This window comes from Falco rusticolus, chromosome 3 (assembly GCF_015220075.1).
Source record: "Falco rusticolus isolate bFalRus1 chromosome 3, bFalRus1.pri, whole genome shotgun sequence".
Taxonomy (NCBI): domain Eukaryota; kingdom Metazoa; phylum Chordata; class Aves; order Falconiformes; family Falconidae; genus Falco; species Falco rusticolus.
This window is the reverse complement of record NC_051189.1, coordinates 50,800,764-50,824,271: the sequence shown is the minus strand read 5'-3', so window position 1 is coordinate 50,824,271 and position 23,508 is coordinate 50,800,764. Positions and strand designations below refer to the sequence as shown.

The 23,508-nt window shown below is 42.4% G+C and overlaps 1 protein-coding gene across 11 annotated transcripts in view; it reads left to right on the top strand.

Annotated features, from left to right (window-relative positions):
• The window catches only part of DTNA (dystrobrevin alpha), a 234,311-nt gene that overhangs the window by 96,216 nt on the left and 114,587 nt on the right, over window positions 1-23,508 (top strand). For 3 of the 11 annotated variants that reach the window (XM_037380453.1, XM_037380451.1, XM_037380452.1), the window contains exon 1: window positions 6,735-6,785. The exons of 3 other annotated variants lie outside the window; for them this stretch is intronic. In XM_037380453.1, the coding sequence (XP_037236350.1) occupies window positions 6,760-6,785 (26 nt within the window). In that variant the 5' untranslated portion in view covers window positions 6,735-6,759. Of the gene's footprint in view, window positions 1-6,732; window positions 6,786-23,508 lie in introns of those variants that run through there. 5 more of the 11 variants (XM_037380455.1, XM_037380460.1, XM_037380461.1 and 2 more) reach the window with 4 other exon arrangements.

Below are 23,508 nucleotides of genomic sequence, written 5' to 3'. Positions count from 1 at the left end.
AAATGGACCAGACATGCATATCAATTTTAGCTTTTTGACTGCTAATGTCATGGTACTATTTTCAGTGACTTTGGTTTTATCATGGTGGCATTACTGCCAGTGAACTACTGTAGTTGAAAGGTTGTTGGCGTATCCCTCATAATTTTGAAAATAAAATATCCTTGTCTCCCTCTGGCTGAGTGGTGAAATCACACTACAGTGGCCCTACTTGATAATTTTCTCATGAAAGACTCAAATCCTAGAGTTAATTAAAGCATGGAATAAGTATCTAGGGAGGCATACATAAATGCTAACAGGATTCCTACCACATAGCTACAGAGGCAAAAATCAGCATGTATAGTCTATGCTAAGCTGAGGACAGAAAATCCTTAGATCTCTTACAAGGCAGAATTTTTGTATTTTGTGATAGATGTAGCCAAAAAGCCCCCAAATGATAACAAAACCACACAAAATTTGATAACGATGATACATAAATATATCCCTAATAATCACAGGGATTAAATGTTCTGGGAGATTGTATAAAGCTTTGTATTTACAGGAATCTTGAAACCCATTCCTATCAGAGGAACCGGGACCTAGGGTCTGAAAGCAAGGAAGAGTGCTGTGTCTGACTGAAACTACCAGGGAAACTGTAGCAACCAGAATTATCTACTGATAACATAATCTGGCCAGTGCTGCAGGCCAGATCATTATGGAGAAGAATTGCATGATCCATAATGATAGGTGATCAGAAACATTGTCAAGCTTCTTGCCTAAAAGCCCCAGTTCTGAGAAATCCATTGGCACTCACCATCTGCCCCCGGCATCAGCGGGGGCACCGACTCAGAGAGAAGGGTGCCACCTCCTGACTTCTACCGTCCTCCTTGGCTGGCCTCCATTTTCACCCTGAGGTTTGTTTTTCTGTACTGGCTTGACCCTCTTTAGTTTATGCTGGTTAGCTGAGGTAAGAGGAAATAAATGGATGAAGTAACCCAGAGCTTTTGGCAGAAGTCCCCCTCGCTTTTCTGTCAGCAGCGGTTTGGACTGCTCTGGCGTAAGGGAATTCTGTAGAGGGTCTCTCCAGGCCCTGGATCACCTAGATTTAGGTCTGCACTCCTGTAACTGAATTTGCTCATTTTTAAAGAGGTTAGGGTTTGTCTGCTGGAAGCAGAGCCTTAGGAGATGGAATGATACCATCTGCTTTAAGCTTCCAACTTGGATGCAATTCAGAGGACAGCGTTAGGAGCAGCAATTCCCTGTAACTTCATGGTAGAGAGGCAGGTGTCTCTGTGCGGGCAATTGAGGTCATTCATGTTACATGCTTAAAATAGAAGATACGCAAATTCAGATTGTCTGCTCTCCTTACCTAGTCTATTGCTTACATCTGTTTATGTCTTATATGTGATTTACCATCGAGCCACTGAAAGAAACCTCGCACTCTTTTAAACTTGCCTGCCCGATGTAAGAAAAAAAAAAAGCATATACATTAGATCCTGACTGCATGCCCATTACAACACACGTGCCCCCAGCATACGCACACGCCTCGCTCCGAAGTTGCCTGGGAGGTGGTACTGCGGCATTGCTGGGTAGCTGGGGAGGGGGGGGAGAGAGAGAGCCTGAGGCTGCTGGGCAGGACCGGCAGCAGCCGCATTGCTTTCAGGTGAGTGGCAAGAGGCCGGTGGTTGAGCTGATTGAGCCCAGATGGGTTTTGAGGTGGTTTGAGCTATTGCCTTGTAGAAACATGTTAAAATACAAATGAAGAAATAAAACTGCCTTTGCAGGAGTGTAGAAGTGATCACAGTGGTAGGGAACCTAATTGCTAATGTATTTGAGAATTTTTTTTAAAATGTGTCCTTTTGAGAACCATTAGAAAAAGGCTAGTTCATCAAACCACTCCCTGGCCCCTTGTGCTTGCATGTTTGTTCCTTTGCTTTGGAAGTGCTTGAGCTGTTACTCTGCTATATAGATGTGCTCCAGTCTTCAAACATTTGCTCTCCCCAGTGTTACGGTGCTGCTTCATACAGTGTTTGCTGGCCTTGTGTTCAGTCCCATAGTAACCATTCCCTGGGAAGGGCAGCAGGATGAGGCGAGGAACATGTCAAGTGTCCAAGATAGAAAATGCAAAGCCAGACCTGACAAAGTCTTGACATGGGTGGCAAATATTTGACAATGCTTTGTAGTGGCCAGTGAGTTCTCCCTAATGGAAAGACAAGTGAAGAAAAAATGCAGAATACCGAGCAAAAATTATGAGCGGCTCACCAGTATTTGACAAGGGATTGCACGGACCGGTCCTGTGTGGAAAAGAGTGCTTGTGGCAGCATGGGGAATACAGGTCAAACCTCCCAGTTCCTAGGTCATTCACAACCAGTACATTCACCTTGGGGAAGAGGTGGGAATGATGGGAAAGAGGCTGGAAACTGTATATATCCTTCTTGCTTGCTTGCTTCCTTCCTCTCTCTTTTTCTGTTCCCCTGCCCATATGTCTGGTTTTCCCCAGTCACTCAGCAAGCCTGCAGGAGCCAGCTCTCACGGTGGGCAGCCACCGAGGTGTGTGCAGGTGATGGCGCTGTATTTGCTCTCTGCCAAGGTACAGTTCCTCCTTCGGCTTGGTGTGAGGGTGTACCTGGGTGGCACACCTGTCACCCCAGCCACGCCGTGAGCTCATTGTTGGTAGGTGAAAAATGAGGCTGAGCCCAGTCTTCAGACTGAAGAGTTTTTATTCATTCTGACCTGTTTCAGTTAACATGTTTTATTTTGCATTCAGAGTTTAATTGCAACCAGAGGCACACACCGAGCAAGGAATTCTGCTCATCAAATAATCAAAATGATTTTTTGGGGCTCTGTGGGTTCTTGCACCATAGGGCTTGTGTGGGCTTTTGTCTGCCAGTGGTGTGCACTGCCGGCTACCAGATACTTGAATCCTCAGGGAGGGGGAAGGAGAGGCTGTAAAGACTTTGGCTGACACAACCCTTTTTCAGCTATTTGGAGATTAAGGCTGTAGTTTCTTAACGCAAATTTTCTGCCTGCCTGCCTCAGTGCAAGGTTTCACCCCCATGCCAAACCGTGGCTGCTTGCTCCTGTCACTGCACGCTGCCTCCCCAGCAGTGCTGGAACCAAATACTTGTGCCGTGAAGTGGCTCAGCCACAGAGATTTTTCTGCATTCTATTTCCACTGATCTGGCCTGAAGCATTATTAATTTGAAAAGAGCACCCAAGTCAGCTTGAGTCCAGACAGGCTTGTTAGCACTGGTGCAGCCATGCCAGGCGGGGGGGCTCACAGGCTCTCTGAAGCCATGCTGGACCAGTGCTGTTGGGGCTTGCAGGACCCACATCTCTGAGGAGCCCCTCAGAGTGGTGGTAACATCCGAGCAGCTCTGTGAGGACTTCCCTGGGTGCAGCATGGCAGGCTGGGAGCCAGAGCTGGCACAGCATCTTACTGACCCCCTTCGGAGCCATCTGGGTGCCCCTGTGCCATGCCCACTAGCCCTGCCGAGACACAGGCTGGCTCAACTGGGATGCAGCTTGTGTCAATGGGGCTTAACAGTTCTGGCTCTTTCTGAAAGCAATCTGAGTGCTGGCCTCTATTTGAAGGAAAGCCTAAACCTGATCATCTGTGGCTTAGAAATCTGACAGCTGAACAAACCCAACCACAGGCATTTGTAATATCTTGCAGTCTCCTGGGGTCTGCAGCCCAGCCTTCAGCCATCTGGGCAGCACTGGGGATGCCTTTCCTACCTGTCGATGCAGGCAGCTGCCCAGCACCAGGGCAGGGGTGCCGCAAAGTCAAGCTGTTTGTCAGGCGAGTGGGGGCAGTGAGAAGAGATGTGATTCCCTGTGCCGTATCCTGCTTGGCTTCAAAAGTGCTGGAGCAGTGCCGCTACTCCATCCCTTCTGCTCACACCACATTTTAAAGGGAGAGTCAAGTCTTCACAGCTGCTGCAGACTGAGTTCCTCCAGAGAGAGTCCGTTCTCATAGAAGCCAGGCTTTACCTTTATTTTGTGTGGCTTGAGTATTGTGTGAGAGGATCAGTTATCCCATGGCAGTAGGAAGAGAGCCCTCTAAAAGTCTCAGTAACATGTCTGATGAGAAAATACTTTGATGGAAAAGCGGCCATTCGTCCTGCAAGTCCAAATGTTCTTGATGCCATCTGTGTAATGCAGCCCCCGGCCAACAGGTGTTTAAAGAAAAGCAGAGTAACCTTCCTTTGAGTGCATTTGACATTGGCTCAATCTCCTGTTGCATTTTCCAGGTAGTGTATTAACTGACTCTGTTCCAGAACAGTAAGCACACAATGATGCTTCAAGCCATGCCCGACCCTTTCCATACAAAAGGAAGTGCTGCCTGGAAGCTGGTTCCCACTTGTCTTAGGAGCACGGTCCAGGTGCCTAACTGTGTTAAAAAAAGTGAAAGAGTTCAGAGCTATCCCCCATTACTGACAAGCACAATTTCTGAAACGGGCTTGCTTTTCCTGCAGGTCCGCTGAAGTTTGCTACAAACCTGTAGGAGTGAAGGAGAACTGGGTTTGGGGGGGGAAACACAGCAGACGAGGTAAAGACTGTTAAAGGGTGAAGTCGTGAGCGACACAAGAAGTTGCTTTTAGCCTTGGGACACCAGAGTAGACATGAATTATTGAAATTATGGCTCTGTTAATCTTTGTGTTGTCATTCCTTCTATGAACAGTGAGCAGGTGCTGTACGTCCGCCAGCCCTGTTGAGTGGGAAAGCCCTCTGGTCAGGGAGCCTGGAGGCCTCTGCTGGGGATCCAGCCTGCAGCCTCAGCTGTCTGACCTGAATTATTTGTTGGTTCGGAGGGATATTACTCTTCAAAAGCCTGTGTTCCTTTCTTTAAAAACAGGTGATGATGTCCTTTAATAGTCCATTAGGCTCCCTCAATAGGTTTTCTTTTTTTGTTGTTTACTTTATACACAATTAGAGTGAAGTCACTGCAAGAATACAAGACAGACAGTAACCTTAATAGGATGTGCTTGGAAGGTTTGCTTGCCTTTCAGCTTTTAGGGTTTTTTGCAGTTGTTTGTGTGTAAAGTACTTATCACAGAGTTCACAAACGACTGTGTAAGAACTGAAACTCAATCACGTTATACAACTTCAGGATGTGCTTTATGGGCTATCTGTTCTCCTAATAGTCAGTATTTGGGGAAGAAAATGCACCATGTCGTAACAATTAAGAGGATTATGCCTTGAGTAATTCTCTGAGGAGAATCCTCTTGCACTGTGTGTTTTGTCCCTGTATCCAGAATGCCAGACAGAATTTCAAAAGTGAATAAATACATACATACCTACTTCAAGGCAAAGTAAGGTGACTTTTCCAGGAGCCTCATTGCTCTTTTCTGTCTTCAGAGGTCTCTTAGGACATCTGCAACTCTTAACATGTACAAAAGTGGAGATCTGTGAACTCAAACCCAGCCTTCGCTGGCAGTTGTAGTAAGATAATACAGATTGCACAAACAGCTTTGGCAGGTCCTGTATGAAAATAGGGTAAAAAAATAATGAATTACCTTGGACGGAATTTGACTCTACTCATAAAGCAGTAAGAAAGAATGAATTAGTAGTTACTATTTTATTTTTATTTTTATTTTGGACTTTCTGACGGGGCGGGGGGGTGAGATCCATGATAGTAGTAGCTGTTTTTTTCTGTGTGCTCCATCACATTCAAATGGAGAACTGAGTAGAAAAGTTGACCTTTTAATGGTATAGTTGCAAGGCTACATTATTACGTAAGACACTCCTGGAACAATAGTACCTTTCACACCTCGAACAGACTTTTTATCTTGGAAAGGAGAAGCAGTTACTCCAACTCAAAATGCCTAGCAGGTTTTGGGGAAGGCTGCTGGGAAAACCGTATTAGGGCCACTTCAGAAAAGCCTGGCCCTTCAGAGGTAATAACTCATGTACTCAAGTACACTTTGCAAGGCAGACTTTAAATGTATTACTAAGATGTCTCAGCAGTGCAAGAATTCATTTAAAACCGTAAATCATCAATGTTTAACTCAGAAGGCTTTTTATGGTCAGTACTCATGCTTAATCCAGTAGGGCAGTGCTAATAATGATTATTTGGCATTTTCCAGTTAAATACAATTCTGTTCCACAAGCAAGTAATTTTGTAAATTTTTTTTTTCCCAGGCCAAGGGGGTGGAGGTGCATGGATGTTTTGTATCTGAAGGTGTAAATCTGGTGTTTGCCACCTGTACTGGCTCTGCAGCTATACCATCACATTTCTGTCTGCCAAGCATGATTATGTGATTGCAATTCCTATGGAGATAGGGACCTAAATTTTGAAACCAGTGAATGGCAGGAGCAGAAAAACAGGATCAGCTGTTTAAGGAATCAGTGGTGATTTCATACTATTGACTCATTTGTTCTCTTAAAAATAAATCCGAAGTCCTCCTAAGAAAAACCTATAGTTGTGTCTTTCTTTTTAGACTTTGCCACAGTTCAGCTCTCACAGGTGGCATAAGTCTATCTGGATTAGATTTGCTGCACAAGAAAACAACCCTGACTTTTACTGGGTGGGTGGACAGGAAAAAACCCACAACTTTTTGTCAGTCTTTTGTGTTGCAGCAGCTGGATTCATTGCTGCTATAGCAACACACCACATGATGAGGTGTATTAGATTGCTCTGCACAGAGCACGAGGGGGAAAAGGAGCACAGCTCCTTGCCGAAGGTAAAGGCTACGCTGGAGTTTCTGATGGAGAGCTGGGGAAGGTCAAATGCTACAGTTCCCAGCACATGTTGTGCTCCGCAGAAGGGAGTAGGGGTGCATGGTAATATTAAACTGCAGAACCAGGTAAGGTACAACTGCATCGATTAACTTGAGATCTTACCCTCCTCAGTGTGTCAGCACAACTTCCCAGAAAGTTTTCTCTTAGTTTTTCCAAGTGGGTGGTTTTTTGTAAGTTAATTTGCTAATATGACATTGTGAATACATTGACAGTGATTTAAACTGTTAGAGACGCACCCTTACTGCAGAGAGACCAGTCTTTCAGCTTAGGAGGTGATTCCCCTAAAATCAATGCAAAAGTGAAGTTTTTTGCTGTTGTTTCCACTTTACTTAAAGGTGTTGAACAGGTTTTGGTTTTGTTACTGTCTGCACAGTGGTTCAGAACATCTCTCTTGTCAGTCAAAATCCAGAACTTTACCTACTTAGTGGTTTTTATTATCAGTACTTTTTAATGGTGTGCAGTCTTTAGTATTTATTAAGATTTCTTCCTCCCTCCCTCTGGATCAGCTGCATCAGGGTGCCTGAGTCTTCTTGGAAGTGAATTTTCATGTAATTTTCTCCTTCAGATTCTATGCTACCTCCTTAAGTCCAGCAGTTTTCTTAATGCAGCTAACCAAACTTCAGTGCACCTGTAAAGATGTGGAAGTGGACACAGTGCCACAGGATATTATGGTTTTTACCCAGTTAACCATTCGTCCACATACAGGTAAATAGAAATAATGTCAGCGCTGAGTTTATGCTTATTCAGATCCATATCAAACTCAAAAAAATACTTACTCTCCCATATTCTCTATGCACCTTTTTTTTGCTTTTACACATCTCTAGGTTAAATGTGACAGGCTTTCAGGTAGCATCTGTTCAGTGGAGGAAGACAACAGTACTTTAGAAAGGAAAAAACTGAGATCAAACCAGTAGTGGAGAGGGTGGAGAGCATGTCTGAAATTCAAGTTAGTTGGTTCAGTACTTTTCCTGCTTCCCATGAGGCTTTTCCAACATTTTGAATACTTTCTATTATCTGCAACTTAGAACATATTTCTCCCTTACCATTGAGCTCCTCTTTATTTCAACAGATAGTTGCTTTTTTCTCCTGACCATATAAGAGATGTTTAAGAGCCTCAAACTTCCACTCCATAGATGATTCTGCTTACACAGATAACAAGAATCAGAGGCAGAAACCCAAGTGCTTTCATGCCAGTTTAGGAGCAGTGGTGAGGCTAAAGACTCATCCACTCCCTAGTTCTGTCAGAAAGCTGAAGAGACATGGCATGGATGTGTGTGTAAAGCCAGTCCATGGGAAAAGCTCCAGTGTGTTTCACAGTAGACAGTTATAAAATGTAAGGAAAAAGTGTCCTGCCCCACTACTTTTACATAGGGCATAGCAAGGGTGTGCAGAAGTGCAGTCTTTCTCTACTGCTCTAATTAAAAGGTTTCAAGTGACCGTTGTGTTTCTCCAGATATTTATATCCATGGTGATCTAGTATTTAAAATCCCTCATCACCACTGCAGGCAAATTGGAAGCCTTCCTGTAGAAACTGAGGCCTGGTGTGAAAGTCAGCCTTCCCCTCACTCAGCCCTGTTAGTGGCAAGAAGCAACAGCCTGATTTACGGTATAAATAAACCAAGTCTGAGTGATAGGCAGCTTTGCCACGAGCAAAGAGTAAGTGTGCTTTGTGTGACACTGTAGGAACTGTGTGATCAGAGCTCAGATTTAAATGAGACTTTTCCAGCTGTAATGAGGTGACTTTAACAGAGGTGAAGAAAGAAGCAGCCGTCCTGCCCATCAGCTCCCAGGAGGGAATTTGTGAAATAAAGAAGTATATAAACAAGCAGCCTGTTAATGATCCCAGAACAAGACAGGTTTGCAAGGAGCTGAGTCCGGATTCTTGAAAATGAGGATTCAGAAAGGGTGGAAATCTTTGAAGGGGAAGATTAACTGTACAAGGAAAAACTCAAGTAGGACCTTGATTTAGCTCTGATTTCACCAGTTAAACAGAGCAAGGAAAATCCAGATGAAATTATCTAAGCAATAGAAGCTTAATCTATCTAGATTTAGGGACCTTGTTCAATTGGGTGAATGAGAAATCTAATTCAAACACACAAGAGCTCTTTATCAATAATACAGCACATCCATTGTGGCCCAAAGCATAAAGCAAGTGATGCATAGTATCACTAACACACTATCTAACAGACTGTCACAGAGATACACTAAGGGTGAAGTTCTCCAGGGAATTAAAAAATTAAGGAGGAGACAAAGCACCATCTAATAAGTACTTCCCTCTCCATGAGTTTGTCTTTCTAAAATCACAGCTACGATGGTTTATCACAAGGAAGGGAGAAATGGAAGTGAGAGTCATAGGTGCTCCATTATTAAGCAACAATAGCAAAACGAGATAGAAAAGAGTGTCTAGCTGGTCATCTTTGCTAGAGTAGCAAAAAGGGAAGAGGTTATGTAAATATGGGTATGGAAAATCATATTCATGGTGAAGCCTGGTGAATAGAAGGAACATGAGTACTGTCAGCAAAAGGCAGTTTCCTTCACCAAATGGTGTTCCTTTGCATGGGTTTACTAGGATTAGGTTAGATTCTACGCGTGTTCTTAAAGATTGCAATCCTGGTCATGGTCTGGTGAAGAATACTGTATTTTCAAGTATTGCATTTTGTCCATTTTTAGGATCTGTGAGTACATATGAACCTTCCCCCTTGGACTTTTGTTCCATTTCCTTTCTACTGCCTCATTAATCCCATTGAATCTCTTGTAAAACCTTCAAAACAAGGGGCAGTGTCTTATATATCTATGTCTACAGACTGCACAATGTATTAAAACCCAGTGCTAAATGAAAGCTCTGAAAGGTGCAGTAAACCAGGTAATAATTCTTTATAACATATGGGTGCCTCTTGTATGTGAATCATCTGAGAAAGTCAGGGAAAACTGCTAGAATGTACTAATGTACCATTGGAATAATTTCACTGCAAAATTTTGCTTTTCAGATTTTACCCAGCATTAAAACTATAACTCACTAATAATGTCAAAAAATTTATAAAATACGTCTCATCTGCCCCACTCCTGTAGATTAATATCACACAATTTATTAATAAAATAATCTTTTTTCTGGTTTTGGATTCATGGAAAAACCAAACTGACTCCACTGGAAAGAAAAAAATAAGCCACTGGACTGACATGACTGTGTGTCAGCCTCTGAGAAGGAAGAAATCTGGAATCTTGATTAGTAGGAATCAAAACAGACACAATTTCTTAGGGCTATGTAATATGATGTGTATATGCCTTGTATGCAAATAGTAACGTAGGCAAAATTCCAATACGGAACAACTTGCAGTGACTAATTGATGTAGGAATATGTGCAGTAGTAGGAGCAGGCCAGTCCCTCACTCAGCTGTCAGATGGCTGAGATATTTTTCTAGAGGTAAATATGTACAAGGATGATTACAGTAGCAGACACTATCTCTAGGAGCTTGGTCTCCACATCCAAATCTTCATCTGGCTCAAATCAAAATGGGAAAAACCTTTTCTAAAAGGAGAGCTAACATCTCCAGGGTCACATCTCAGATCAAAAGTGGATGTATTGATAGCAGTCCGGAGTGTCTTCCTCACATGCATGACCTGTGCTCTCAGGGCCAGTTACTTACAAAAGATCCAGTCACTTAGAGCATTCAACATGGAGAATTAAAGAAATTTGCTGTCCTTGGAAGGAAGTCTACTATGAAAACATCCCAGGAGAAACTGGTTCAGTTCGTCATAGAGCACAAGAGCTTATGGCATCAGGATGTTTATCTTGGATGTCTGTAGAGCTAGCTCCAAAACCCATTTCAGCTTTAAGAGTGTGCTGAAAGAGGGCAAACGCACACACCACTTCTGGAAAATGAGGCTCTGGCTCCCAGGCCACCATGGCCACTGAGCAAGGAGAGGAGGCTTGCATATGAATGCCTCAGGGAGAGATCCACATGGCCACATTTGCCTGGGTTCAAACTTCCTGTAATTCTTCCTCTGAGGAACTTGCCTTCAGTATTGCTGAGTCCAAAGCGCTCACGGATCACGAGTCTGTGCTAGGGAACAGTCACGAGACGTTAGCGCTACCCTGCTTTCTGGCTCGTTGCATGTTCTTTTCTGCAGCTGTGAACCATGGAGAACTTCGAAGTGCACTGCAGAGCAAAAGAGTTTGTTCAGTCTCCTGTTTCCAGTAATACAGTCTGTTAAGGAAGAAAATGCCAAATGCTGTGACACCCTGAGAAGAGATCCTCTTTTCCTGATGGAGCAGCAGAGGTACAGCCAAAAGAAAGCTCTCTGAGGTGAAGGTGAGCCTCTAGTGCAGAGACCCTAAACCTTAGAGGTTCATTTGGAAATATGTGCAGAAGGTTACTTTCAGTGAGGAATTATCTTCCTGTGAAAGAACGAGAGAAACAACCGACAGCTTCTTTAACCAACAGCTCAGAGTATCTGGTGGCTCTTACTGATGTTAGATCTTTGAGAGGAAAGGGAGCATAGCTTCCTCCCACAGATTCATCCAACAATAAACCTGTGCTGAGAGAGTTTCTGGCTCTGAACATCGAAGACTAAAGCTCCTATCTAGATCCTGTGCTAAGAAAAAGCTCCCCTCTGTGATTATACTACCTCCTTTGTCAGCTCAGGCTGTGCTAACTGATTAATCTACAAGACTCCTCCCTCCCTGCCTGTCCCATGTAAACCAGCCCTCATACACATGCTTTTGTGTATGCATGTACGCATATACACACAGACGCACACACAGATGCACTTAAAGTGAGTCATGTATGTCATTAGACACAGATTACTGCATTTGGGTTGAATTACTTCGGTTTTCATGATTTCCAAAAAGAAAGATGACCGAAGAAAAGATTAAATGCCACAAGCTCTTTTATCAAAGATAAGTGACCTAAGAAGTGCTGTCACATTGGGTCAAGGAGAATAAAACAGGCACAAACTGCAAGCCTCCCCTTCCTTTTTTACTGAGCAGGTAGCCTGTTAATTGTGCCAAACTGCGTGCTGATCTGCGATGCTGAAGTAACTGGCTGCCTCAGAGGCTGACCATCCCACATTCACTGTGCACTGCAGCAGCACTGGACTGAAAGCAACGGGATTTACAGGGCTGAGAGGCACAGTGCCACCTACCTACTAACTGTAATTAAGAATATTATTTCTCACACATTTATGTCACGAGGGGAAGACTAAAAGCCTGTTAGCTGTCTTCAGTTAGGGATATTTTTGTGTGGAGTGCTGTTTAGAATGAAAAGTGGCAGATTAGACTTTCAAGCACCCTTCGACAATGGCAGCGAAGGTGAGGGCACACTGAGGAATGCTAATACTGGAAAACTAGGAACATCTTGATTGTTAATTCTGCTGAAGTTAGCGGAGGAAAGCAGGGGGAAAAAAAAGGTGTGGGTTTTTTTCCTTCTTATAACCCCTAGGCTTCATACATCACACTTCCTTATTGTCAATTTGCTCAGGAAACCACTGCTGACATCTCACCTACGGATTTAATATCATTCCAGTCAGGCTATCTTTCACTTATATTGAAGATTTCTTGGATTTTTACCAGCTTTAAATTATATTGAAAGTAGGCAGATGAACATTTAAATTAAAAGGTTAATTGAAACTGAAATATTGCACTGGCACACTTAATTTGTTTCAGTTAAATTGTTTATTAGCTTAATTAAGTATTTACAGAACCAAGGCAAAAAAAGTTGTGCATGTGTTTCCACACACAGAAAAGTAGATGTACTTGTATTCAAAAGGTAAATAACCACTAATAACTCTTAAAAACAGTAGCCTGTAAGAGTATTTCCAAAGCAAGGAATGTTCTTCTGTAGCCAAAGTCCTAATTTTTTATGGTTTCCTATCAGTCACCAGTTTCTTTTATGATTCTTCAGGGTTTATGAGTATCTTCAAAGGTGTCAAGAGAAAGAGCTTACGTTGTACAAATGCTTGGGCCAGGAAATGCTGGTAAGGTCTTCTGCCTGACAGAAGATGACCAAATACATGATTCTTTTTTCTTCTTAGTGGACTTTTTGAGACTGATGAGCAAGATCCTTGTGAGGAAGAGTTGTTAGAGAAATCTGTCTGCTTTTTCTTTTCCCTAATTGGAGAGGGCTCAGGCTCTGCTGGTGGCAGGAGAGGGAAGCAGTGATTCATTCTGGCTTTCCTGGAAGAAACCAGATTTTAGTTAGTTGGCTTTTGTAGGGTGCCTAATTTAACAGCACAGTCACAGGAAGATTTTTTTTCTTCCTTTGAGAGAACTGTATTTCCAATCTAAGGGGCAAACTGAACACCAATAGTGACACCAAAATTAAACTGATCAGATTACGTCTGTATGAACATAAGTGTTTTTTTTGACAGAGCAAGTATGTTCCAAAATAAGGAGTAACACATGTGATTTGAAATATGTTTAAACATGAAAAATGTGCTTTAATTGGATTATTTTAAAGAAGTTTATGTTTGAAAACATCTAAGATTAATAAAAATGCTATTGTGCAATTTCCTATTCAAAGAAATATTACGGCTTTAAATAGCAACACAAATGGATTTATTTTGTTTTTCAATATCTAATAGATGGACTATTTGAAATTCTGCTTTATCCCCTGTATTAGTTTCCTGACAGGATTTCCATCATCAGGCTTTAGGGAATACACTTAAGCACTGAGGTCTTAAAGCTATGATAATTTTTAATCTTTAGCAAGTAACCAGTTAGACCTCACTGGCTTCGTAGCATTCAGACCTCTCCAGATTTTACGAGGTATTTTGCCCATTATAGCATCTGCCTCAATTACACAGATGGATATGCTGGAGCAGTATCATACCAAAACCTCCAGTTCGTGACAAGTGGGAAGGGTGCTTTTATCCCCCAGCATGATTTTGTGAGTTTGTGCATCTTAGCAGCACTGCAGGAGAGGAGACAGTAGGTAGTTTCAGGCAGTGAGGTAGCTACAAAGGTCACAATGCCTCCTGTTTTGCTGGAAGTGTGGCTGTGGCTCTCTTCAAAGAGTATTATGCTACTCTGTAACTGTGTCAGTTCCGAGCAACTTAAATGTGCTGCCTTAGGTGGCTTGAGCAACAAAGCCTAGTCCTTTGGCCTTTAATCAAAACAGTTACTGTTTGATTTTGACAATCTTTTGCCAGCCGTGTATTGTTTTCCTCATGCAGTGCACCCACAGCTCCCACGTGAGCAGTTACCCGCAGGTGCGCGGTGCCCAAATGCTTTTCTGGTGCACTGCTTCAGACTGATGTGTTGGTCATGAGTAGGCTGACCAAAAAATACCTGTTGTTTGGGGTTTATTCCATGAGCCTGGTGTGTTTGTTCCATGTTGAAACATAACTGTTGACCTCTGAAAACTCTGTGTGGAAAGGTACAATTAAGTGTCTTCAACGGGCTTTGAAAATACTTCCAACACCGTGTTGGAAGTGTGAAGGACACCGACTGGTACCCCTTAGCTTCCCGGCTATATGTTCATCGTATTTCCCTTCTCATTTGCTATTCTTACTGCCTTCCCTTGTCTGCATTGCCACTCTCTGCCGTTGGTCCTATTCCTCCTCCATGCTCACTACATATATGCACTTTTTTGCCTCTGTTCTGCTATTCCTTGGAGCAGACTGGCATTTTCTAATGACCAGATACTCTTCATTCAAATCTGTCCTTTAACATTCACACAAGGAATCTCTTTTTCTAGTTCTCCTCACTGATAATCCTTGCACTTTTTCATTGTCTTTAACTGTTTCCATATATCAAGGTTTCTCTTTGCCGTGTCTTTGTTCACAAGTTTTTCCTGTGTTCGTTAAGCACTGGTTATCTGTGGATCCTTCGTGATTGTTGATTGTTATCAGCATTGTGGCTACAATTATGTTTACACTTGGTATAGGTCAAATTGCTGATGTTATTCAGAGATATTAATTAAACTTCACCCACGCTATTTCATATTGTTGCCTTGTGCCTAATAAAACAACCTTATTTGGTGCCTTACTTGTCTGATCTCTATGAGGCATTGCCAGAGCCCAGCACTTGCTTGGTGTCTGTTAGGGTAAAAGTACTGAAAGCTTCTGGTAGACCTTTCCCATAATGAAGCCCGTGTCACTCCTGAAAAGAGCACCAGTTTCAGGAGGTAGAGGCATAACATAAAAATTTATAATGCTTATATCTGAAGTACCCCTATGTGCTTGTGTGCTAGAGACTTGGAAACACCTTCCCTAACTGCTGAGATAACATGAAACAAGTGCAGCTTCTGCACCTTGAACATGGAACAGCGCGTGAATGAGAGAAGGTGATGGTGGCGGATTGTGAGTGGAGACAGGGAACTACCTGCTTGTGAAGGAAGAAACTTCTTACAGCTGCACCATGTGTAATGATACGAAACCAGCTCCGCTGTGCCTTCTTTTTCATGTTGTTGCTTCACCTCACTGCTGAGTCTTCTTTTCAGAGTGATTTTATTACAGTGATACATTAAATGCAGGAAGATGGAGCAATCCTGAGCAATGATTAGAAGCTGAAGAAGGAGGATGTTTTAAGCCAGCCATTAGTAGTGTTTTTTTTCTCCCAGCTGGTAATGTAAAATCTGTAAATCACATAAATAACCTAAAAGCAGAATGAAATAATTATTCATTTTGGGTCAGGTTTTGATTTTTAAGAGCCTAAGCATAATTATTCTTGCACAAGGGACCTTCTAATGGTTTTAAAGCAAACAGAATTGGCTGCAATGCAAAACCTTGTGCCTTCAAACCAGCAAGCGTGCTGGTCTGGGCAAAGCGGTGAGGCAGAGTCCCATGAGCCAGACCATCACCAGCTTAGACTTCTGCTGGGTCTGGGTGGCTGCAGGCTTGGGTAAGTATAACAGCCTTCCAGCTGTCAGGGTGCAAAAAGAGTATTCGCTTCTGTTTTCTTTAAATGCTTGGGTTTGTGATGAGTATACACTAAACCACCATGTTTTACAAGAGAAATTAAGAGTTCTAAGTCAAAAGCTCGAGAAGGTGGATCATCCTTGCAGGAGGAATTAAGAGTCAATACACCTGAGACTGTGTGCGGCCAGCACTGAAGCATGTTCTTTGTGGGGCTGCTTTTGCCAGCCTGCTCTCTGCTCTCTCTCACTTAAGCAAGGGGTACACCTCAGCACATTTAGTGGAGCTGCATGGAGAGAGAGAAGTGATTTAAAACTACTGAAATTGTAGGAGTCTTTTTTTTTTTTCTAAGGCAGAGAATGTATCAGGTAGGTGCAGAAATAGATTGTGCAGTTCAGAAATAGGTTTTGAATAGCAGAACATCCCAGGCCCTTAAGTTTTGGGTGAAGTTCAAAGAAATGCTTCCAGAAAGCCAATTCAGAATTTAGCCAGACCATTCTGTTCCCATTTGGCTCTCTAAAGCCTAGGAAATAAGAAGTTTAATCAGCATCTACCAGTGCAATTAGCTCAGAAAATTTTCCTCAGTTTGGGGTGTGACTTGGCAATGTAGAGAACAGCTACAGATCTGAAAATAGTGACACAAGGAGCAGAAAGTGCTTTGGCTCCCTTTTACTAAGCTAACATATGTATATTTTGAATTCTGACCAAAACCCAGGATAATATGAAGTTGCAAATAGTGGAAGGACAATGATCTCAACAGCTGGTAAAAAAAATAATTACATTTTCTATTTACCTGAAATTTCCTACCTTTGTCCTTAAAACCAAAGTTTTATGTGTAAATTGTAATTTCTAATAGAAATAAAATACTTTACACAGTGTATTTTAAATTGAGGGCTACCACGAGAGAATATGTCTTGTCTTCATAATGCTGTCAATGCAGACATTAATTTTGTGCAATTGTAACTGTTGGAAGGGGATAGTAAAAACCTGAAGTCCCATTCCAGTTTCTGAAATTCTTATAGGAAAGCGATACTAGGGCTGTAAGTGCATTCTACCTGGGAAAATGCTAATCCATGTTCCCCTCCACTACAGGTGGTCAGATGCAAACAGAAAGGTCCCACTAGTGTGCTGGAGGCAGAATAGACCGTGACTCTGCCGTCTTCAACGTATTCCATCTGGCTTTTGCAGCTTCTTGCAAAGGGCAGGACCGCATGAGCTACTGCTAATTAGAGTCCTGTTCCTTTAAATTCCTGTTGTATCCGATCAAAAACTGGTATGTGAAAACACCTGCAGGCCAGGAAGAGGAGTATAAGTGGTTATGTTTGCATTTTAAAATAACTGCCCCTGCCCCCACCCCTGCCCCAATTTATTGCATAAAAATAGCCAATATTTTAAACCTTTCTTCTGGGAGTGTCCCATGCAACCTCTGTGTCTTTTTATCATCTCTTTCCTGTAGTCACTTTGGTAGTTACGCTTTTCCTATCAAAATTCTGGACAGCTAAGAGATAGATTACTTTCACAGGAATCAGTGACTGAAATTATTACATCAAGGTCATTAGGTTAATTTCCTATCTTTGTAAAACAGCATATAATTCTAAATCCAAAATTATCTAAAGTGGATAAAGATGTGGAAAAAATGAGCTGATATAATGGTGCGTAAAATCTCCCATCAGCGAGTATTTCACATCTGCCACTTAAGGATGAACAAGATTGTGTCGTTTATAACAAATGCCACCTTTTCCATTGAGAATCTTACAGTAATTAAAGAACAGAAGTGACTGTTGATCCACACATTGCCATCATTCATTGCTTATCAATTGTTATTTCTGATGTTGCTGTTCTGTTGTCTTGGCTCCCCCTTGATTGGGAATCTGTTCACATCACAGTTTAACCTTGCAGCATTCTAATTTTAACACTGCAACACTACAAAATAGACAAACATACAGGCTAGACTCTGTTTTCAGAAGATGATGTTTATTTTCACTGCCCTGCTTGATTTTTGAGCAGAGAATGAGAACTTTTTGTTTGTGAAAAACAGACATCTAATGGAGCTTTTACAATATATCCAGAAATAGAGGTATCCTACATCACAAGTTACTTTTGAAAACACAAGCCATTATGGCTAAAATTAAACAGAAGTAAAATCCTGGCAAAATGGACTCCGTTGTCATTGAAGTCAATGAGAGCCTTTCCATTGATTTAAGTGGAACTGGAATTAAACTCTGTATTTTATATAGAAGAGCCTTTACTTTTTTCACATGCAGACATATGCATGCTTTCTCTTCCCTTTTCTGCTATAAATGTACTGTGCTGGACAAGAGCCACTTGAAAGTTCACAACCTTTAGGACAGATGGGATGCCAGCAGCAGAGAAGCGTTAGTCGGTGCAGGCTAAGTATGGCTGTGTACATCAGCCAGTGCCTGTAGTTCTCAAACAAGAGAGTATTTCACTTGACAGGTCTGCAGCAAAAAACTGCAGGTAGATTTCAACAGGCTTCAATTCCCACTGTCGAAAGGAGAAATTTTAGACATACTTACTGAGGCTTTCAGGTTCAGATCAAGACAATTTCCGTGAGACAGTGTGCAGGCTGCGTTTGTGAAAGTACATTGTTATAGCAACTTAAAACAATGTATTGGATGTCAACTCAAGGGAGTAAGCGGGCAGCGAAGCTAAGCCTTAGCAGTACTCAGGGTAAATGGCTTCTGACCTGTAAAAGTGTACATTTCCACAGACGGTTGTTAGCTTTGCCCTTTCTCTGTGTGGCAGACATGGAGGAGCAGGGACCAGTATCTGGTCTGGTTTGTTCCAGGCATTGATCCTGAGGGAGATTGCCTGGGGGCCTGCAAGCAGTGGAGCAGATACTATTGCATTTTACAGTGGATGTCTTTAAGGGAGAAGCAGGGGTTTTACCAGGGTGCCGTATTTTCAAGATAAAATTTGCAGTGTTTGGTCCAGCCAAGAGAAATTTGCCACAATATTTTGCTCCAGTACTCATGGTAATTCTGGCCAGGAGCCCTCAAACGCAAATCTCACTAAGTGTTTGCTCTTCGTAGTTCAGGGCAAAACTTTGGCTCAGCCTCTGAAAAAGCCTAAAACCTTTCTTTTAAAGAACAAACATTTACTTTCCCATGTGATTATCTGCCTGGAATACAAGAGAACTGTTTACTGAGAAAAAAAGGAAAAAGACATTTTTCTTTTGTTACAGTCACCCTGTAAAAAGAATGTGAAGTGTACACTAAAGCCTAAATCTAAATCTGTATTTTTTCCTCATAAATATCACCATAGACTGATGTATATACTGAAGTTTGCATTTGTTGCAAAAAGATCCATGACTTCAAGAGCAAGTAAAAGGCCTTTGTACCAGGACAGAGAGGGTCCAGATGCTGTATCTTGCCTGGAAGGAGAGGAAATCTGTGCAGAATTCTTTTCATGGACAGGGATATAGCAGAAAAGATTATTCTGAGTAGCTGTTGCCCGTGGGAAGCTTAGAAAGTTTAATTTTAAAAGGTTTTCTATCCCATATACATTCAGGTGTTACCTATTTTGCCGTCAGTGTTTGTAGTACTAGGGAAACATATAAAACCAACTCGCTTTTATCCTGATAGAACCAAATGTGTGCAGATGTGATCTGTTTGTTTGGTGTGCATGAGGGGAATGGGAACATTCTTCTTTGGACATTTGAGAGAGTACTGTATTTGTTCTTTTTCTAATCCTTTGCCATACTAAAAACTGAGCAGTCAGGACGAAGATTACGTGATGTGTCTTTTTGATCCTAGCAAATACATTATTCGAGTCTGATAAGGTGCCTTTTTAAAAAAAATTGTTTGGACCTAGCTTTTCTGTTAAAATTTTAGAGGTGAACAGAAAGCATTCACATATGAAGCATTGGATTTGGTGCTTGGTATTCTTCCTCTTCAGAGTAGCTTATGTAAAACTGTCCCAGGGTCTCAGGTTTTGGCACTGTTCAAGAATTCAGCTGATGTCATGAACTGTTGCTGGCAGATGCAGCAACTTCTAAGGGCTTAAAATGTTGATTCTCCAACGCTTTTCTAAGTGCATTATTTTATAACTTTTATGTGTATGTATTTTTACAGTTTTCTAAATTTAGAAACTTACAGGTTTCTAAAGCTTTGTAATGATTTGTAGTTTCCCCCTCAAGACAGTGACACCATTTCAGTCAGTACGATTTCAGCAGATCATCCCAAAATTATATGATGAAATTTAGCTATTTGTTGTTTCAACCTTGAGTATTTTTCTTATACAACTAACACGATTAAAAAAAACGTGTATTAGTTCTCTTCCTAATGCGAGATCTTGGATGAAAATAAAGTTTGAAGGGATCCTGTTATGTTTGCCCTCATTATTTTGGCCTTATTAATGCTGCAGGTTATTTATAGCTCCATGAGTGCTTGCTAAAATCTTTGCAGGCAGTCTGACTCTTATCAGAAACTGCATATTTGAAAGTCTTCCAGGGTTGCTGCTACTTTGGAGTAGGATCTGCTCCATTCTAGCTTCTCATGCACCAGGATCTGCTCTACCCTGGCTTCTCATGGACCCTTTGGGGCTTCTGCTCTGGGAAACCCTGCTGGTGTAGCCAGCTCATACAACTGACATACAAATGCTACCTCCAGAAGTGCTACCCTGTAGTATTTTCCTACGTCACCCAAATCTCTGTGATGTTGTGCATTAGGCGATACAATCTTAATTATCCTGTTGCTGATATAGTGAGAAATGACTGGCACTTGATATAAGTGAATCTCCTGGCATTGGAGATTGCCAGTGGAAATCCTTTCAGTGCTTCTCCTCAGCTGAAGAAAAATGAGGTGTATGCAAGGAACGCCACCAAAAGGCTTTTCTTTGCCAAAAATTTCAACATTTGACAGCATGTAGGTCTGTTCCAGGCAGAGGCATTTGTCCTCTCTAGCTGCTCTGCAAATAGGATTGAGTGGCAAATTTGTAAATAAAATAAAAAAGTAAAATAAAACTGTGAGCAACAGGAAAAAAAAAACCTCTCTGACGCTTTCAAGTTGCCTTTTCAACTCATTTGTTGTAAAACCACACTTCCGCAGGCTTGCTTAGAACCAAGCCTGCAGCTAAATATTTACCCAATAGATTTTGTTAAATCTGTTTCGGTGCCTCTGGAAATGAATTCACACCTCTAATTCCTAAGTACCCTTTGCCTCTGGGCATCTGTAGTGAAATGCAGGTATTAGAAGAGCTGAAATCGAGCTGAGCTAACTGATAACCTGAGTCAATAAGCAATGAACTAAGAAGAGAGAATGATCTCTTGTCTCTCCAGGGTTTGGAAATGGAAATGGAAATTTTCAAGGTGAAAAGCCAAGCTGGACTGGGGTGTTTCAGGTCCTTCAGATGATGTTTGAGAAGTATTTTCAGTGCCTGTTGCCAGGCTTCTTGTGATCTCCAGGTCAGCTCCCGTGCTTCCCAAGTTGAATCTCCTGGAGAGAAAGCCATGTAGGTGGGGAGGTGCCACCACCCCCTGCAGCAGCGGGACAGGTGAAGAGTAAAGGCAAGTTCTTTCATGGGAAAGCAGAAGGAGCAGCACATGGTGACAGCCTGCATGGCTGTGTCTAGAACTGGAGCATGAAGGAACTGTCTTCCTGGAAGTGCCTTGGTCAGGGGACAAGGAAAAGCCCTGGTCAGCTCAGACAGCCTCTCCAAGACCCTCAGCCCTGCAATGAGTTGTGTTCCGTCTCCTTGGCCGAACAGTCCCCTACAGGCCAGACACAGGTCAGGAGGAGCTAAAGACTGGCCACTCACCCCACCAGAAGGTATAATAATAATCCCACCAGTTTTCTTGGCTGCTCAGTGTATTATGCTGTTAATTCATCTCACCTGTTAATCTTGCCCCTTATAAAAGGAGCATAGTCTTTTGCTGAAAAGTTTTTGCTGTTCCTACTGACTTTGCTGCAGTTCTGTCTTGCTGGAGCTTGCTACACAGGATGCACCTGGTTTTCTGATGTGGAGCCCCACCTCTGACCATGTCCGCCCCTAGACCTGGGCTTGTTATAGTCTTGCTTCTCAGGTTTCTGATCCTGAATGGTTTTGACTTGGCTACCTGGCTCTTAATTTGGGTGGGGCAGCTTCCTCACAACACTAGCACCTCCTGGTCACCATGTGTCTTTAACACACTTCACTGATGTATGAGCAGGAATGGTGCATCACCATCAAATCAACAGCTATTTCCCTATTTTATAAGCTTTCTGAGAATGATTTGGCCTGTGATAACTGTGTAACTGTCATCTTTCTCACAGGTAAAAGCGGAGTTTGGCAATTCTTCCATCATTTTCATGTTTCAGCTTTTGACGTCTGTTCAACGCAAGGTAGAGATCTGAGCCCGGTGCCCAAAATCCAGCTGTGTGGTTTGCTCCCTTCCTTTGCTCTCGTACTTACGCTGGAAGCTAAGGCAAGAAGCAAAGTGGTTAGCTGTCACTGAGCAGTCTGCTGTAGGACATCACAACTCTGTGATGCAACACAGGGGAAGTCTGAGAAATCAGAAGGTGGTAGAGGCAAACGGATGGTTTGGGAGAGAACGGACAAAAGAAAGGTAATAGCGAAAGAAGAAAGAGCAATGGGGCAATAGGACGTGGCTGCTGAGCTAGTCTGTTTTGAAAGCTGTATGTTTAAGAAACTAAATTATGAAATATGTAAGAGGAAAAAACATATATACAACTGGGGAATGGAAGATGAGCCTCTGCTGATAAAACTCTTCTACATGCTATTTTATACCGTAGAGAGTCTTGTCCAGAAACACTTCTGGAGTCTCCATTTCACCTCATTGAAAATACAGTGTTAGGCCTACAATATATATTTCAAAGATTTATTGAGATAGTTTTAAAAACCACAGACTATAGGGCATTTACCACATCTCTTGAGAGACTGTCCACAGCCTCATACATCTTTCACTTCAGAGTTTTCCTGTCGAGATCGGATATTTTCTATGTTTGAATATCATTCCTTTTATTCCTAATCAAACCCTTTGTATCACACCTGATAATTTTCTCTTCAACATGAACAGCAGATAGCTGTTTCATTCCCAGCACATGAGCGTTTAACAAAACTGTATAGATTTTATGTTATTCTCTTCCCAGAAATTGTCTCTGCCCTCTGAGTATTCCCCCATCTCTTCTCCTCGCTCCTTCCACTCTGTCAATGGCTTCCAGACAACTCGGTGCCTGAAACAGAATGTAATAGTTGAGTGCGGTTGAACCAGAGCCAGACAGAAGGAGAAGGTCTCTTGATTCCTGCTCTGATGTGATGCATTTGATAAGGCAGACCAAAAATGCACTGCTGCTTTTTTGCCAGAATGCGCAGAAGAATATTAGACATGGTCACAGAATTGAGTGATACCTGAGCTGTGAATGCACTTCCTCTTGTTTGCAAATATCATTAAACAGCTTAGCTCAAATCTGCTTATTACCAGCTTAAACAACTTCAATTTAGATGCCTCTAGACTGGTTTAAGGATCGGCTTCATGTAACAGTAGGGTTCAAGCTGGACATGGTTTTGTTAAGGCAGTGGTGTGGTGCTTCTAACAGGAACTTCTCCGTTTCAGTTTCTGTTGTTCTCTGAAGTAAACTAGTCACCACTTTGAAAGCGGGCGTTCAATATGTGGCCAGAGCATCACACCAGCGAGCCGCTGCTGAGTCAGCGGAGAGCTGCTTTTGCGTAGGGGCCCTGATGGTGGAAGTGGTCTGTAGCTACCTGCTGCTCCTAATTACCCGGCTGAAAGTGCTTCTCGCCTGTGGCAGTCAATTCAAGTACATTTTCCTGTCAAAATCCAAGCCCAGAGAGGGTTACTGCTCTCTTGAGAGGATGCATGTAATATTCTCACTCTTGTGCCCCAATTTTCAGTGCCCCTGCAGTAGCCACAAATACTCCGGCAGCTCTGGCTGGGATGCAGCTGCTGGGCTGCTG